The sequence below is a fragment of the Chelonia mydas genome, chromosome 1 (genome assembly GCF_015237465.2).
Source record: "Chelonia mydas isolate rCheMyd1 chromosome 1, rCheMyd1.pri.v2, whole genome shotgun sequence".
Classification (NCBI taxonomy): Eukaryota; Metazoa; Chordata; order Testudines; family Cheloniidae; genus Chelonia; species Chelonia mydas.
The window spans coordinates 193,800,669-193,819,653 of record NC_057849.1 but is presented as its reverse complement, the minus strand read 5'-3'; the positions used below and the strand labels follow the sequence as shown (position 1 = coordinate 193,819,653).

The 18,985-nt window shown below is 38.9% G+C and overlaps 1 protein-coding gene across 2 annotated transcripts in view; it reads right to left on the bottom strand.

The window, feature by feature from the left end:
- Positions 1-2,873: 2,873 nt before the first annotated feature.
- Positions 2,874-18,985, bottom strand: part of TOMM70 (translocase of outer mitochondrial membrane 70) — a 29,499-nt gene continuing 13,387 nt past the window's right edge. Inside the window, exons 4-12 of one of the 2 annotated variants that reach the window (XM_037908317.2) lie at positions 17,505-17,614; positions 15,353-15,501; positions 13,772-13,979; positions 10,403-10,537; positions 9,376-9,483; positions 8,537-8,653; positions 7,805-7,902; positions 7,102-7,224; positions 2,874-5,057 (exon numbers count right to left, since the gene is read on the bottom strand). In XM_037908317.2, coding sequence (XP_037764245.1) covers positions 4,904-5,057; positions 7,102-7,224; positions 7,805-7,902; positions 8,537-8,653; positions 9,376-9,483; positions 10,403-10,537; positions 13,772-13,979; positions 15,353-15,501; positions 17,505-17,614 — 1,202 coding nt within the window. In that variant the 3' untranslated portion in view covers positions 2,874-4,903. The remainder of the gene's footprint in view (positions 5,058-7,101; positions 7,225-7,804; positions 7,903-8,536; positions 8,654-9,375; positions 9,484-10,402; positions 10,538-13,771; positions 13,980-15,352; positions 15,502-17,504; positions 17,615-18,985) is intronic. The other variant, XM_037908324.2, reaches the window with a different exon arrangement.

Below are 18,985 nucleotides of genomic sequence, written 5' to 3'. Positions count from 1 at the left end.
CCATTCCCTTGTCACTTTAATAGCTACTTCTCAAGAGTTTGTAAGCAAGTGCCCAAACTCTTTTATGTAAACGTTTTTTAAAATGTAGTAGATCAGTGGTTTGTCACCATTAGCTCATCTAATAACAAGCTACTCTTCCTCTTCACTGCTGTAAGCAATTGACTCACTCTTAGCATTTACAGAAGTCATTCAATTTAATTTCTAATTGAGTCTGAGTCAGTTTTGTAACTAAAGCCAGACTCCAGTAATGTAAACATACTAAAAATGAGGGGCCAAATTCTGCCCTGCGATACCAAGGAACAGCTAGAATATCTGCAATGAAATAATTCCAGATGTAGAGTAGTGCAACAAAGGTTTTAGGCCATTATGTCTTGTATAACTTCCACTTAGCAGGTAAGTAGTTTTCCACCAAAACATGCTAATGATGGTGCAGTTCCTGGCTTTGGCAGCTGGTGGTGCAAGTTTAGTGATGTGGAATTCCTTTTCTTTGTGTGTCAGGACTCAACGTGCACAGACTTTGACATACAGTACTACCTAAAGTGGCTTTTTTCTAATTGTTAATTATGGCTCCTGCTATTTTGAACTGAATAATTTGCAAGCAGAAGAGGTGGTTAGAAAGGTACCTTCTGCTGAGGAGCTTTTGGAAACAGGCCTATTGCTGGAATTTGATTTCTAAAGGGGAAAAAACAATTCCTGTTCTTGAGCAACATGTGCCTATGCCAGAGAGACACTGAGCAACTGAAAACAACTGAACAGGTGTTTGCTGTACTAGCCAGCTGGGAAGAGATGCGGCCTGTCAGCTGCAGAGGATCCTTCATTTCTTCACTGTTCCTCTCACTGAAATGAGTGACAAATTTCAGTAACATGCTTCATCATGACAAACTGGCAGTTTAAGTGGCTAAAATACCTTTGCAACAAAACAATGTCTTTTCTGCTACCAACTCTGAGCCTAAGAGACATTATTTGCCAATTTCCAGGGTTTACAGTAGCCTCTCTCTCTCTCTCTCAAAAAAAAGCACCATAACAGTGGCTGCACGTCACAAGGCCTTTCTAATAGCAATCACAGCAGCTTGCTTCTCAAATACAAAAATAGTTTCAGCACCTTGTTTTCATTAAGTATGCACACTACATAAGAATTCCCCAAAACAGACTCTAAGATGAAATGAAGATTTATTAGTTGAAAAATATAAGATTTAGCAAACAATGTACCATTTTGAGTCTAGTTTAATATACATTTCTGCAAGGAGCGACGCCCTGAGCCTTTCCTGTCTGAGAGTGCTGTCTGCCACCCTCAGCATGATGATAACCCAGGTCAGCATAGAGGACTTATAAACACACCAGCTATTTGTTTCATTTTTAAACTACAGTGTCTGAAGTAAGAAGCATAAGGTTTTGGGGGTTTTTTTTTGCTTCCCAAGCAGCAGAATGTAAACTCAAGTTTATTTTTCACCTTTAGAGGATTAAAAGAAGCAGGATTCTACATCGCCTAATTCTTAGTTTTGCAAGTGTAAAGTGAAATCTACATCTGGTAGTAGGATAAAGAGAAAATTCACAGAGAGACAGGGACAATTTTCCTAGAGAGCCAAACTGGAATAACAGTTCTCAGTTTGATAGAGGTCACAAAATGATCATAGCTGAGGCTCAAATATAGCAGTTTTGAGCAGGTGGCAACCTTCTTCCAGCAGCTCTTGCTGTGGCTCATTGCAGCCATTTCAAAAGGATATCAGTGTGATGTGTGGGGGGGTTGGATATTTCTGGCTTTTCACACAATCAAAAAAAAAAAAAAAAGCCTTCCCATACCAGTCTTACGCTATTTAAGAGTTAAAGCAGTCACTAATACTTTATTAAGGCGCTGTATCATATACATATGCTTCAGAATTCTACAAATATAGAAAACCACCAGCACTGCACCAGGATCAGCATATTCCCCCAAGTTCAGCTGCCAGGAAAAAGTAGTTTTAGGAATGACAGAAAACAGGGCAATATCTTGCATTTAGACAGAAGGCAGGAAAGCTGGTATGAGCACTGTTCGGAGGTCTGGGCAGAGCTATCCCTAGCGATTCAGCTGCTCTCGCTCACCAGTCCAATAGAATATGTAGGCCAGTTGTTGAATAGTAACAATTTAGTTTTGGAAGCCTACCTTAGTTCTTCACCTTTGAAACCTGGGTTCAAATCCTGCTGATTTAAGTCACAAATGAAGCATGATCTCTTCCTAACCTCCATTTATGCACCTTGTGAACTATTTATTTGGCATGCTTCTCTAAGACTCTTTGCACAAGAACTAGAATAGCAGGGATTTTACAAGATCAGGATTAAGCTACATGGCAGAAACATGTGGGGAAGCTGCTTCTCACAGTACCAGGTGCACCAACCCTGCATTAAGGTCTGCAGTATCTGTGGCTCACTTTCCCTAATTATGTTTTTAAATCAACTATGGAAAACAGGAATTTTTAAAAGCTGGTTTACATTCCTGGCTTTAAGGCAATCCTTAAGGGTCACCCCTACAGCATGCTATCATTGGGATTCTGAGCAGAAACTGCAGAGTGGGGGGTGTGACTGTAAGTGGAACACAGACTGCTCAATTTCCTCACTAGCGATTGGATGGCCTTTCCTCATGTTAAGTTCTTAACATTGTGTCTGAGCATGTCACAGGTTGGGTTGTTTATTCATCCCACTCATTTTTGGAGGAGAAATGGGGAGAAGACAAAAGGAAGTTTTGAATATTCATTAGTTAGAATCAGTTCCTCCTAGATTCACAGAAACGGATGTTTACACAAAACACACTTCTCGATTGGTATAACTTCCACTTAGCAGGTAAGTAATTTTCCACCAAAACCTGGCCTTATTATGTGAGAGAGAGAGAGAGAGAGATTTGAATGTAATATTTATTTGGTGACTTTACAGGTGATAAGTCATTTACAAAAACAAATTACAGACAAATGCAGCTTTCAGTGCAGCTTCAGCTACCTGAAGAAGAGGCAATAGTCCGTGAGGTGGAATGCTGGTAGGCACCACATGCTTTTTTCTCTTTAATCTTTTGGAGGAAGAGGAGGAGGAATACCTGTCTCTAGTAGATAAGGCCATGCAAATAGAAACCCTGCTGGACAACAGGATACGGTCAAGCTCAGGAGTCGTTTTTGAGAATTGGGCATGTTTTTGTTTTCAATTAACAGAAACACGGATTGAAAGTTTCATAAGCAGCCCAGTGCTCTTCTTTAATGCAGCGTCCTTTGAGACTGCTTGCATCTTCAACCACCTTTCATTCCACACTGGCACCACTGGTTCAGGAGCAAATGACTTCCTGAATCATGTGTAAACGGGAGGATTAAGCCACTGTGTTTCCAGGCCCTCCTCCGTCCCATCATTCAGAGCAATTGCTGGGAGGGAAGAGGAAAGACAGGAAGGCTGAGGTAAAAAAAATACAGCTTGCCCATTAGATGCCAGACCTAGCGGTTAGTGCCTGATAGTTTTGCACTTGGTTAGCTCATTCCTTTAAATGACAGATTAGAAAATCAGCACAGATTTGCATATATTTTGGGGGTGGAAATAAGACCCAAAATTAAGGGTATGAAATTTGATGAGATGCAAGATATTAAGAGCGCCCTACATCCCATGAAGGTAGTGGGAGACCATCATTGACTGACTTTGGTTCCAAAGAGTAATGAACAGCATCTACAGTCCCCTTTACAATTCCTAACCAGAGGAAGACTTCGTTTATACTAGTGTTTTAAGAAAAAGTCAATCAGAACGAACGTGCTGTTCACTGAACAACTGTGTTATTTGTAGAGAATATTTGTAGTTTTAGCAAATATGGTTTTCTAAGTAACAAAAAAAATTAAATCCAAATCCATTATTGGGCAGTTCAGACTAAGCTTTGTTCATTTTCTCATCCAATCCTGTAATAGGTACTTACAAACACTTGGCGAGAACAAGGATGTATGCATTTCTTGAGTTGAAATTTAAACAGCATATTATCTGTTACATCTAGGCCAAAAGTCTGAACAGTCCCAAGTTTGAACTCAGACACGACCGTACCTTGGCAGTTCCAGTCTCAGCAGTACGTTCGGTTTCTTGAAATATTCACAGCAGCACTGGGAAACTTTTGAACAATTTCCACTGGCATTAGAGTGAGGACAACTGTAGAAGGAAAGGGCGTTTTCCTTTTCAGCATAATCCATGCTTTACGTGGAAAGCTTTTTTAAATAGCTCTCAAATATAGTACACAAGTGCTTTTTGGGGAGAAGGAAAGGACTACCAAAGTAACCTCTTAATAGCTGCCACAGGACCATTTCTAAGTAGTTATGCAGAGGGTGGAAGAGGTTGTAAGGGAAGATTGTGCATGCTTGGATGTATTTACAGGGTTTGTCTTCACATCTATTGGCTTTTTAAAAATCCCTACAATTAAATAGTTTTGTAAATTAAGTTTTGTTTTTGCAAAACTAAAGTCAACCCATAGAAATTAATCGCATATAAAAGAAACCTATTTTACAGCACTATTATTAACTATAAAATCAACAGGAAAACATGCTGTAAAATTCTATTTTGATAAAACAAAAATCGCCCACAACATCACCACCCAAAAATTAAAGTTTTTATTTGCATGGCCAAAATATCCTTTATTCCCTTGCAACTTTGTTTTATTTCCCTTAACAGCTGGTAAGCTGGTAAGTGGAACAGCTGGTTCCACTGCATAGGGAACAAGTCGCAGCACAGCATACTTCCTTGAACAGCCACTCCCACAACACCTAAACATTTAACAGATGGAACAAATGACAACACCACGAACGGGAAAAAACTAAGTTCCACCATTCAACATCGTTTGCAACAGTGTCTTCAAGGCTAGGTTGAAGTGGGCAACTTTACGTTTAAAAGGTCATTCTCTCCCTTCCCCCCCATTGTTTCTTTACAATGTTGGTGGTTTCAGTCCATACTTCTTTGCAACTTCTGTCTGGGCATAGGCAGCATCACAGAGTGAGTAGAGGTGGGCCATCTCCATTTCAGATTTGGCCAGGTTAATAGCTTTGTTGAACATTTCAATGGCTTTATCCAGATTGCCTCTGAAATAAACCAGATCATCATCAAATTAAGACACTAAATAACATCTTACATTTCTATAGAACCTTTATTCCCAGAGAGTTTACCAATCCACAGGTATTGCACCAGTGAAACGCAGCAGCAAGTTTGGTAACCAAAGACAACACAGGGGAGGGAAACACTTGTCTTACGGGTCATGTTTTGAAGTTTTCAGACAAGAACTTTCCATGATTGATGCAGGACAGCACAGATTTAACTAGCTTTGTTATTACTCAACTACATCATCTGGAGGAACATCTTTCAGTGGACTCTATGACATGCCAAAAGGGGGAAGTTTAGGGGGATGCCACGGAGAAGTTTTCAATCCATGTTCTTGAGGAAATGGGCTCTGTCGCCCCATAAAAGCAAATGTTTTGATCTTGTACTGAAGTAGCTTAGTAGTGGCCTTCTAATCAAGATGGTGGCTCAAGTAACGCAGATTAATTATTCTGAACAAAACTGCTTGCAAATTATTCCCGGCAAAAAATACAACTGTCTGCTTTTCTGATGCCCACGTATGTCATGGACTTTGTCAGAATCTACACTGCCCAAAACATTTACTCCAACATGCTATTCTTTTGTCTTTACCAAGTCAGTTTGTGAACTTGGAAGAATTGCAAAGGGGATACAAACTCAAATAACTGGAGGAAGGGATAACAGGTAAAATACTGTAAGAGGTCCTAGCCAGTTGCCAGCTAACTGTCCTTGTCCATACTAAGAGCAAAATTGTTTCACATTTTCCCAGCATAATGAATTTTCACAGTTGTAATACTAGTTGTTATGTAGCACTTTCTATCAGTAGATCTCAAAGTACTACAAAGGAGGTCAGTATCATTATCCCCCTTTACAGATGGGGAAACTGAGGCACAGCCCGCCAGTGTGACTTGCCATGGTCACCCAGCAGGCCAATAGATCAGCTGGGACTAGAACACAGATCTCCTGACTCTCAATACAGTGCCCTTACCACTAAGACACACTGATTCTTAGACACGGCTTAGAAGGGAAGACAGAAAGAAAGAGGGCAGAGGATGAGACTGATAGGCTTGGTCAGAGGGGAGACAAGAACTCTTTACTGAAACTCAACCAAAGGGGTCCCATGAGTATCTGGCTTAGCTGCCAAGGTTATGATTAGATATTCTGCAAGTAGTTTCAACCTGATTGCTCAGTTTTTAGTTAGACTATTCTGGAATTTCAGGCAAAATAGTCCCAGAGAGGTGAAACAACCCTCAACCTCTAAGAAGAGTTAGTCAGGGCCAGGGAGCCTAGTCTGCTCGAGCTTCTTGGGGAAAAGGGCATGGATTAAGGAGTCCTCTCCCATCAAGAGATATTACTTGCAGAACTGTGGTTTAACAGAAACACAGGGAATGCCTATTAGTCATGGATGTGAAATGAGTTTGAAGAGCAAGAAGGGACATGTAGATGGGAATTTAGTTCACTAAGCAGAGCAGTCTTTTTTGCTTTTCATAGGCGTAGGTATGGATATTTTGAAGGTCACGCCAAGGGGTGTGGAGAGGTTATTTTTAAGAAACAACTTTCATCACCACATTACTACACCCTAATTGACAAAATCCTATCACCTGAACCTCAGCTGATCTATCTGCCCACCAAAAACTGTATAAAAGATGGCCCTTGTATTTAACTTGCTCCTCCCACACTCGGCATGTAAATGTTAAAGGCTGAATCATGACTGGAAAGCAATTCCTTGAATGCAGTGTGTGAAACCTGCACTACATCAATTACAGAAAAAGGGTTACTCCAGACACTATTCTTATCTCAATAGCACAAACTTCTGGGGGAGTTTATGGGGTCACTAGATGGTGAAATGCCAGGGAGAGGGAGAATTTTTCCCAAACTTTACACCAGGTAACTCTTGGGTCCTGCCCCACAGCTTCCTATTGTTCAGAGCTCCTCTCCAATACAAAGAAGTTTTCAAGAGTGATGGAGAAACCTACTGAATTACTATAATTCCAAAGGTAACTTGACAGCTTTAGTCTCTGCAAATGAAAGTACTATATTTTAAAAAGTTACCTTTGCACTTCAATCGTTCCCATAGTTTCATATGCAAAATCACATTTGTTATCAATTTCGATGGCCTTGCTTATGAGCTCCAAGCCTTTGTCTAGATCCTGCTTCCATTGAAGTTGAAGTAAACTGCAAAAAGACATACCAATTACAGACCAGACTTATTTCTATATATCCCATACATAGTCCTGTCTATCTTAGGGGAAGTGAATATCCCATGTAAAAAAAACATAGTTGAGTTCCTTATGTAGGGTGGACAATAATTTTCACTTCATATATGAAATGACACTTTCAAAAGTCATTTAAATAACAGACTGTCAGCAGTTTAAGGACAACAAAGAGAAATTATCTCCTCTTCATGTGTATAGAACTCTTTCCATTAGGAGGATCAACCACAAATTGTTTTTGTCAATATGAATATCTGGAGCATTAAGCTCCAATTTAGAGTGATTATCTACTGCATAAAGAAGTTTTAAGATTTGTAAACTAACATTCTTACATTGATATCAAGCAGATATGCCTTTTGGAATTCATGCTAATGAAAACACTGACATTTCAGTTCGATTTACATTTTAGTTGGAAAAAAAAGCCAATTATAATACTATTTTTCTAACTTTGAAATTACTCAAGTACTTTCAGGGGAGGAGCTAGCTATAAATGCAGACAGTCCCTTAACTGTAACAGACAATAGTGACTCAATAATACATACCCTTTATGAACATACGTAGTAGCATTGTCTGGCTCAAGGTCAATACATTTATCATACATTTCATCAGCCTTACCAAATTGCTGCTGATCTGTTAATGCCTGCATGAGAAGAGAGACTTTTAAAAAAATGAATAAACCAACACACTGAGCAAATCTAGAACTACTTAAAACTGGGTGGGTGCCATTCCCTCCCCACTTGGAGGTCTCATTACAGGTAGGGGCAGGCACATGCACAAGTTAACCACCATTCTTAATTTCCAAAAATCACTGTTTTTGGTCTTCTGGTTCATCAGCCCTTTCAGAAACATGCTGTAGAGCTTTAACCACACAGATCAGTGATCACAACGTGCCTAACTGCAGGTCCACAGTGACCTGTTCTGATTGTACTGCATGTGAGGAACAAACCAGTGAGCACAAGTCTCAGGCTGTGAGCTGTACCCCGTCCTTAAGAATTCTTGTCTTCAGTGACTTCTGCTGCTTAAAACGCACAAACGTCATAGGAACTCTATATGGCTCCCCACCTGCATTACCTATCTGAAGTCAGAGTACCAGTGAATGCATTCAGATAACGTAAAGCCAACTGACTATTCATTCCAGTCATACTTTCTTACAATGGAAACCACATAAACAAGTGTACTTAATACAGCGATGCCAAATTCTAGTTGCTTAGGGTACTTTTTTTTAATCTGAGTAAAACAGAATTAGTTTATAACAGAGATAAGATCAAACACACCTGAGCATAGAGCGCATAACCCTCAGCACACCTTGGAAATATTTTAATGACATCCTCAAAGCCTTTCATGGCTGCCTGAACTTGTAAAGGATTATTTCCAGTATACGCTTGGCGATACTATTAAAGAACAGAGTAAAAACATAAGAAAACAAAATAAGTAGCCAGGACAGGAAATCAGCCTCCTGAGAGAGTTTTAAATGAAATTTAATACCATTACAAACAAATTACACAAAGTGGTATGCGTGCCTACATTCTGCTAAGTCAGTGTCTGTAGGAGTTGGCCACACTTCCAACCATCCAGGGGCATGGACCTTGGGGAAGATGGGGAAGTCTGGGAGCCACCAGCAGCCTCCCTCCTTCCAGAAGGTTTGGATCCCTTCCTACTCCCATTATGCCAGCTCTCCCCTGCAAAGTTTCTCATATGGGTGGAGTATCCGCTTGCTTGAAATAGATACTTTCCCCTTCTAGAAGACTGTCTTGTTTTTTCCAGTTGCATTAATAAAGAACAGCTGCATCTGATGTGATTAATGAGAAAAAATTTCTATTGCTTTATTACAGGATGTTAATAAACGGCTACTTTTAAAAATACTGATATCATAAGATATGAGGTACTTGCCCAAATACAAAAAAATTGGCCAAATGAACAATACTCCCACGCTGAATAAAAAGTTTTCTGTATTAGTTCTTGAATTTGATATCAAAGGATTGCAAGATGTATTGATACATGATTTTTCAATTCATTTAAAATGAAAATGGGAAATCAAATAAAAAAATAAAACCGGACAAGTTCAGTGAAAACAGCAAAAACACAGACACAAAAATTACAGGACAACACTTACCAATGCAAAACATTTCTGTGCTTGTGCCAAGGCAGAATCCGGTCGTAATCGAATACATTCATCAAAGTCTTCCACAGCCTCTTCAACTTGGTCAAGTAGGATTTTCAGCTAAGGAGAGAGAATAAATCCTAACTCTGCATTTAATCTGTGTTTTATATGCTTAAACAAGATTTCTTTAGTTGTTCTAGTTAGTGATATGAAGAGGTTGTTTGTTCAGTCTTACAACTGTGGCTAAACCCTACATGATCTTCAAGAAAGTCCCTGGCACTGAATGTACCAAACAGCTGTCAAAGAACTGAACTTTGGCTTCATTCACAACTGTTCAAATGTAAGCATACAGCCTATAGGTCTGCACATCCTTTTTCTTATTTCTGATGCTGGTTGTCTGCATTAATCCTCTGGCACAGATTTTGTGGGTTTTCATGTTGCACATGCTCTCTGCTTGGTTTTCCAAAGCCACTTGACTTCACTTCATTTGATGCTAATGGATTATCTGGAGGTTAACAATATAATCTTAGTTCTCTAAAGTTGTGTTTTAAAACACATCTTCTAACACATAATTAACCAAGTTCAGATTCTTCCTTTTCATTCGCCAGGCATTTATTTTGTTTCCGAAGTCAAGTTGCACAGAAATTTCATTCCTCTCATAAGTAATAAAAGAACTGGGTTTCTTGTTTAGCATGATCAAGGTAGGCAATGCTAAATTATTTCAACAGTTCAGATCCACAATCTGTATTAAACAAACAAAATGTGATCTAACTTGTGAACAGAACCATTTAGTCTTAGTGAGTTTTGCCTATGTATTTAACTATTACCATATGCATATTCACTTACTCCCTTTTATTTCTAGTGGATTTAATGTTATGGTTGCAAGCTTATTATTGTTAGAATTCAGTTTTTGCCATGCACTATATCAAGTGTGTATAACAATGTATTAATTTTTGTTCTGTATTTTTCCTTTAGTTCAAGTTAATCAAATATCTAAACTCAAAGAATTAGGTAGAACTCTGTGCAGTACAGCTCTTACCTGTCCTCTGTGGTGGTAAACATCTGCATTCTGAGGATCAATATCAGCAGCCATGTTGAAATCTTGAGTGGACAGCAAAGGCTGTTGCTGCTGCATATACATACTACCTCGTTTGATCAGGGCATTAGCACGGAGCTATAAAAAAGTTCAAACATTTTTATTTTTAATTATTAGATGTTGCTACTTTTCTTGTTGGTCTGAAGATTTTTAGTTGCAATAATGTTAACAACTTTTCATTTTGTTGGTTCCTCCCATGACAAAACAGAAATGTGTTTTTCATTCATTCTAAGCAGTAGTAAATTGTGCTACATAAAGTTTAAAAAAGCATTAATACAATTACATGCAAGGGTCATTTCATACTAAATCAACCCATGCTTCCTCCTTGACTTACATTTATTTCTTTTTGATATGTCCCTTGCACTCACAAGGCATATATCTACCAAAAAACAGCAGCCATTTTCATAGGAGTTTAGTGTGCAAAAACCAATTGAGCTACTGTCTTACTTATGAATTAAGTTGTTCACACCTAACAAGTACCTTACCTTACTGACTTCAAATCCTATCTGTTCTCTAATTTTCATCATTCAGCACAGGCAAACCCTTCTTGTTTCTTCTTTATTTTCTTAAGGGAGGTTCTCTCCCTTAGTCATTCTGCATAGGATATTAGGGATTTACCAATCTGAGCTTCCTACTCTAAGGTCACTTTTTTTCTTCTCATATGTAAACGGGTCGACAATTAGGAGGTGACTTAACAATCATGTCAATTATTTTTCTGTATTTATATTTTAAATGTCTCCTACAATTTCCAAAGAAACTAAGATAACCACAAATACAGATAAGATGTGGCAGTGAACATGATCCCATTATCTGCTTTTAGTTAGAGAGAGCCCAACGTGACCATTTCATAAGTTACTTCACCTGTGGTATTAACACGTGGTACACATGTAAAGAAAAAGACCTTTCCAAACTACTGTAAAGCTAATTGATACTTAACTTTCTTGGGTAACATCTACACTCCACACCACTGGCAGTGGCAAGTAGCGTACCTGGAGCTACACGCTGCATCCACACGGAGGTGTGTAGCTACATGTCAGTGAAAGTTCCGGCAGAGGGGAGGCAATGGGGAAAGGCTTCAGCAGCTCTCCACTCCCAGAGCCTTTCACTGCGGTAGGGAAGGGCTCCAGCAGCGGGGAGCATGCAGAGCCTTTCTCCACTGCCAGAGTCTTTAACTGCACTGGGGAAGGGATTCAGCAGCAGGACAATACACTGCTAAAAATAGCAATGTAGATGGGGAGGCCTGGCTTGAGTGAGTAGAGAGCTGTGTAAGAGCATGTACTCTGGTATATCCCCGCACCCTTCAGCCGGGTCTTTACTCTACTTGCCTAAGCCAGGCCCCACCTTGAACGCTGCTGTTTATACCTGTGCTTGGAAGGCTACCTGAATATGTACTCTATAAACTGCCGAAAAAAGCATGCAGTGTAGACATAACCTTAAGCATGCCAATCACATTGTAATGAAAATATCCACCCATTGATAATAAGCACACTATGAATAATTAGGCAAAGTGAAAAAAGTAGGGCTGTCAAGCAAATAAAAAAATTAATCGTGATTAATCGTACTGTTAAACAATAATAAAGTACCTTTTATTTAAATATTTTTGGATGTTTTCCACATTTTAAAATGTATTGATTTTTATTTCAACACATAATACAAAGTGCACAGTGCTCACTTTATATTTATTTTTTATTATAAATATTTGGACTGTAAAACAAATGAAATTGTATTTTTCAATTCACCTTATACAAGTATTGTAGTGCAAACTCTATCATGAAAGTTGAACTTAACAAACATATAATTATTCACAAAAAATAACTGTATTCAAAAATAAAACGTCAAACTTTAGAGCCTACCAGTCCATTCAGTCCTACTTCTTGTTCAGCCAATCGCTCAGACAAACATGTTTGTTTACATTTGCAGGAGATAATGCCGCCCACTTCTTGTTTACAATGTCACCTGAAAGTGAGACTAGGCGTTCATGTGGCACTGTTGTAGCCAGCGTTGCAAGATATTTACTTGCCAGATGCGCTAAAGATTCATATGTCCCTTCGTGCTTCAACCACCATTCCAGAGGATATGCTTCCGTGATGATGGGTTCTGCTCGATAACTATCCAAAGCAGTGCAGACCGACGCATGTTCATTTTCATCTTCTCAGTCAGATGCCACCAGCAGAAGGCTGATTTTCTTTTTTGGTGGTTCAGGTTCTGTAGTTTCCGCATCGGAGTGTTGTTCTTTTAAGACTTCTGGAAGCATGCTCCACATCTCGTCCCTCTCAGATTTTGGGCAGCACTTCAGATTCTTAAACCTTGGGTCGAGTGCTGTAGCTATTTTTAGAAGTCTCACATTTGGTACCTTCTTTGCATTTTGTCAAATCTGCAGTGAAAGTGTTCTTAAGACGAACAACATGTGCTAGGTCATCATCTAAGATTGCTATAACATGAAATATTTGGCAGAATACGGGTAAAACAAAGAGCAGGAGACATACAACTCTCCCCCAAGGAGTTCAGTCTCAAATTTAAATTAACACATTATTTTTTAATGAGCATCATCAGCATGGAAGCATGTCCTTTGGAATGGTGGCCGAAGTATGAAGGGCATACGAATGTGTAGCGTATCTGGCATGCGAGTACCTTGCAATACCAGAGACAAAAGAGCCATGCGAACGCCTGTTCTCACTTTCAGGTGACACTGTAAATAAGAAGAGGGCAGCATTATCTCCTGTAAATGTAAACAAACTTGTTTGTCTTAGCGATTGGCTGAACAAGAAGTAGGACTGAGTGGACTTGTAGGCTCTAAAGTTTTACATTGTTTTGTTTTTGAATGCAGTTATGTAACAAAAAAATTTACATTTATAAGTTGCACTTTCACAATAACGAGATTGCACTACAGTATTTCTATGAGGTGAATTGCAAAATACCATTTATTTTGTTTATCATTTTTACAGTGCAAATATTTGTAATCAAAATAATATAGAGTGAGCACTACACACTTCGTACTGTGTTGTAATTGAATCAATATATTTGAAAATGTAGAAAAACATCCAAAATATTTAATAAACTTCAATTTATATTATATTGTTTAACAGTGTGATTAAAACTGCAATCAATCACGATTAATTTTTTTAATTATGATTAATTTTTTGGAGTTAATGACATGAGTTAACTGCGATTAATCGACAGCCCTAGTAAAAAGCTAAACATCTTCCATTAAATATCCAGGGAATTTGAAAATACTGAACTGGTTTGCAAGCATTCACACTTTTTCAGCAGAACCCATGCAAAGTAAAATCTGTCCGTTTTAAGATTTCTTACCTTGACATTAGCATCTTCCATACTGATGACCTGATCTAGATCAGGTTTGGCAGCATTTGCATTGCCAATAAGCAGATAGAAAGTGGCTCGCAGCAGCAAAGCTTCTGCCATATATTTGCCTTTAACATCAATTTCTTTTGTGCTCTCGCTGATGATTTTATCATAGTTTTCTTCTTCCATATACTGCTTTGCCTTTAAATATCCAGAGCTGCAAATTAGGTGTAGAACAGTTAAAATACGTAAAAAAAAAAATTTCAGTGTGAACGTTTCACTAGGAATTCAGATTTCTTGATCAGAATACATAGCAAGTTTGCTACACTATAATTTCCAACACTTAGAGATACTGGCACCATGAGTAAAGTTACAAACATGCATAAAATGTTTCCCGGATCAGGGCCACTGTAAACAAATTAGTTTGGAGGAAAATACACAAGTTACATCTGTAGGGGAAGATGTAGCCCTCAAAATCCACTTCTTTAGAAATGATAAGTTTGGCAGGGGATGACCTTTGGTCAAGGAACAACTATCCTTACACTAGGACTCTGTTTGGCCCTGGTGCTATTCTGAAGTCTTCTGCTTATGTCATCAGGGCAATCATAACCTCTGCCTGAAACCTGGGAGAGTAGGCAGGGGATATAGGTCAGGGAATAAAATATTAACAGTAGTGCTTTTTAACAAATATTTTTAAAACCTCAGCTAAATTAACACATCAATTTTTATATTTTGAAGAGGATTTGGTGAAAAAAATCATACTTTAAACAGTGGTGTCTGCTCAACTGTGAGCCTTTGAATCAAAACATTTTCACAGAAGTAAAAAATCCATTAATTAGTTTGCCCCAGCTTGCTCTAAGAAGCTCATAATGCTGCTTGCAAGTTTCCTTATTGAGGGTGAAGACATGATCCAACAATAACTCTAACGCAAAACAGTAAAGTACACAAGCACCCCTCATTACATTCAATATGAAAAATATGAGTACTCAGTATTTGTTTTTCTTGGAAAACAAGCATTTCATTTAGGTACATTGTAGATATTACCATTCTGAACAATATCAGATGGTGTTTATTAACTTGTTAAAAACTTTAGGTTTTTCGGCCTTCACTGTTTTAGTTCAAAGCTGCTGCTATAAAAGGTGCTAGTTTATACAGCACACTCTTCCCCATCTCCTCCCTCCAGCATTATTACAGACAGCACCAAAGGAAGGAAGGGAAACGCTCCTCCAATCCAGCATTGTTGCAGCTATCCACTTCCTCCCATCCACCAGACCTTACTGCAGCACTGTTGATGTTCAGTGTCCCGTCTCACTGAGCCAGCTACCCACACCATTAGTGCTGTTCCCTACAGAAATAAAATGCTAAGAGAGCTAGTATTTAGGGTGGAGTCAAAGCTAACCAAAATCTGGAACTAATATGTCAGATCTAATTAAAATTTTATTATTCTTTTAAAAAGTTCCTATTTTGTAGGTACATTTACTATTATAAAATTTCCTACCCTAACACTACATTATATAATATACATATAAAATAAAACAGTGCAGAGTATCTGAGGCTGCGACAAGTTTTACCAACAATCCACATACTCACTTTTCTTTAATGTCTGATGCCTCCCCCTCCTTGTCCTTGTCTTCATCAGATTTCTCACCCTTATGCAGAGGTTGGGAGATGATGTCATCTGTGAAAGAGCTGAAGTAAGATTTGATGAACTGTGGAGAGGGCATCAAAGGTTCACGGTTCTGAAATGGGACAGAAAATGTAACATTCATGTGTTAAATACTTGAGATCAGGTGGTAAATGAAGATGTGGATGGCTTTTTCTAGTGAAAAAAATCCATTCTTGACCATTCCATTCCTTTTGGATATATTTTTGCACTGACTATTTCTTGTAAGCCTGTTAATAGGCAGAAGGGTTGGGATCAGTACACGTACTATAACACTCTGCCTTAAAAAGGCAGATGCATTTCCCCATCAAAGGGAAAATGAAAGCAAAGACTAAATGAAGGAAGAAACAGGATATTTTCTCATAGGGTAGGAAATGGGGAATCCCTTTAATCCTGCTTGCTCTTAACACATTTGGGTAGACATACATCTCCGCCTTGTCCCTCCCACAAGAGAAGTTTGTTGATCCCTATGATGGAGGCTCTCTCTTGCTAGGGAACATACTCACTCTGCCTAGCGCTCTGCTCAGGCATAGCTCATTTCACCTTTGATCTGACAATTACCAGGGGTGAGCTCCTTTGTATGGCAATACACAGTATCTTGTTCAAAGTGAGGGTAATACATAAGGGTTACAATTCACTCCTTCCTGATATAACAATTCAAATGCACTCGCCTTAATTTCCTAAGTCCTAATTAACTTCCAAGATAGTTTTGTCCATTTCAAACAGCTCTGAACGAAGACTGATAACCCTGTTCAAGATTATTCGCTTACACATTATTTATTATCTTGGCTTCCCAGTCACAGAAACTCTTGGAAAATCGGAACCTTTAACCAAAATAAATCGTAGACAGGTATCTTTCATCCAGTGTTCAACACTGAAACATACCACAAAATATGCAATCTGACTTAGATGTGCCTTCACTCCTCTACCTAGGCCCTCTACCCCATCTCCCAGACTTCCTGGCTCCAGGCATGGTTCCACAATCACAGTTTGTATCTAAACATCTCACAACCATTACTAGAATAATGAATACGGTGATACTCACAACTCCCCTCTGAGATATTACCACCGCCAATTTACAGATGGGGAAGAGAAGCCAAGAATAAGTGACGGACCAGCCCAAGGTCATGCAGGTAATCTGTGATAGAGCTGAGAACCAATCCCAGATCTCCTGACCCAGAGTCCAGAACCTTAATAAGAAAGCCACACTTCCTACTGCATGCCTTTTCCTCATGCAACTCCTTCTCAGTTTTAAATAAGCTCTCAGTTCTTTATACTTTAAAAACAAAACATCTTCCTTGACCCATCTCTTTCTGCTTATTTTGCCCTGGCAGTAGGGAAAGATTTCAGTTTCTAACTTTCTATGTTGATTAAAAAATAAAAATAAAAAATCAAGAACGTGTACGAAACACCTTGCCAATGCCCTTTTACATTTTAAATCCATTATTACATCGGGAACAGAACAATTGATCACAACTACTCTTCATCTTTCCAATTCCTGTTGACTGCCTTGCCTAACCTGACAAGCACCATAATTAAACTGATGGCCTGCCATCTAACGGCACATTTAGTTGATAGAACAGCAGCAGAGAAATAGCCTTTGGTGACACTTACTGACAGCCCCTAAAGTAGTTGCCGTCATACCTTAATTCTATTAAAGCCCTGATTCAGGCTACACACCAGCTGAGTCAGGGGTGTTGCCTGTGCATAATAATAAATTAAGCCGAATCGTACGGGTTACTCTCTGAGATGAAACCACCAAACTGTTTTGCTCAAATCTAGAATACATCTTTTTACACATTATGGAAGTTAAAAGGCATCCTTTCCGCCTTTCTTACAGGTTGTTTTTTTGTTTTGTTTTTTAATAAAAGCCTATAACAGAGCTCAGTGGAGAACAGCAACAGTAAAACAGCAGCTCAGGATGACAGAGTGCTTATCTCAATTTTAGTATTTTAGCTGGTTAAAATAGTAGCTAATTAATAATCATTGAAATGGAATCTGAGCCACCATCAGTGCTTTTGTAATCCAAGCAATGTATCAGATAGAAGCAGAACCTTTAAGTTTGTATTACAGTCATACCTTATATTTCTCTTTGGCCTTTTCTTTTCCAAGGAGTTTAAGAACTTTATCAGCTAATAACATGCTTTGCTGGTTTTGGAAACCTTCTAAAATACAGACCGCAGTGACATCTGGGAAAAACAACACAAAGACAGGATTGTTAGTAATGACCAGTGCAGTGGTCTTTAAAGTGCTACACAAACAGCTATCGTAATGAGCCACTACCGAGGAAACAAAATCACCCATTTGCAGGCTGAAAGTCTTCACATGAATTTTGCTACATTCTCCAGAATATCAAGTTGTTTATAAAAAGAAATAAGGCTACATCTCCTTGTTGCAAAGAACTTTAATGAAGATGGATGTAAGTAATTTTGTTGTATCTACAGCCAAACAGTCTCAAACCAATGTATCTAGAGGTCTGAACTTCCATTGTTCGTATGAACAATTTGAAGCTCATCTGTGATAGTAATCCGCTATGTTCACGGAAACAAGCGCTAACGTGGAATTCCTGTTTGGTGACTAGGTCTCTTGTCACTCTCTAAGATCTCTAATTTTCTACCTTTCCAAGTTCCTATCCTTTCCAGCCCTGTATCCTGCACCTTACCATCTGATCAGTGTTCTTTTTAAGCTCCAACTCAAACTGCACAGCCTTCACCTATGCCTGGGGAAGAGGGCAAGCTTAACAGGAAATCCCACCACTGTGCTACCTCCTTGCCAGTGTTAAATCCACATTGTATCCACTTCCACCCATGCATGATGCTTCCTCAACACTAATAGCAGCGTGACAGGAGAATCATTGTTCTAATGCTGCCCTGCAGACAGGTTAATATACCTGTATGGACCCATACAGTCACAAGGACTAATTGGACATAAAATAATCTTTTCCCACAGTTCCTCAAGAGATGGGAGACAGACTGAAGGGACAATTTTTTTAAAAAAATACTCAATATATGCATGCAATATTGACACAGGTTTTCCCATATTACTATACTTCTACTCAAGTGTCTCGCTCATTCAAATAGATATATTGGGGGAGAAGGAGGGGAGGGAGACACTGAAATATTGGAAAGATGCGTACCACAAACCAGCACAAGCCTGGAATATCATTCCCATCAACTCAGCATGCAAGGTTATTAATTTGCAATGAACAGGATTTCTATTTCAAATGTAGGGGTCAATTTGACTTCTGTAGGAAAAACCAAGTTTTCCATCCTTGCCTTTCTCAAGGCTTGTCTATACTACTGTGTAAGTCGACCTAAATTATGCTACTCCAGTTAAATGTCTACACTGCGCTGCACTCACCCGTCGACTTCCCTTACTCTTCTCAAAGTGGTACATTACCAGAGTTGACTGGAGAGCGCTCTGCAATCGATTTAGCAGGGAAGACCTGCTAAATCAACACCTGCTGCATTGACTGCTACAGCCCCAATCTACTGGTAAGCGTAGACCGGGACTCACTGTAGTTTCTATAATCCTGCATGGTTACAAGGAAAGTGTCCTCC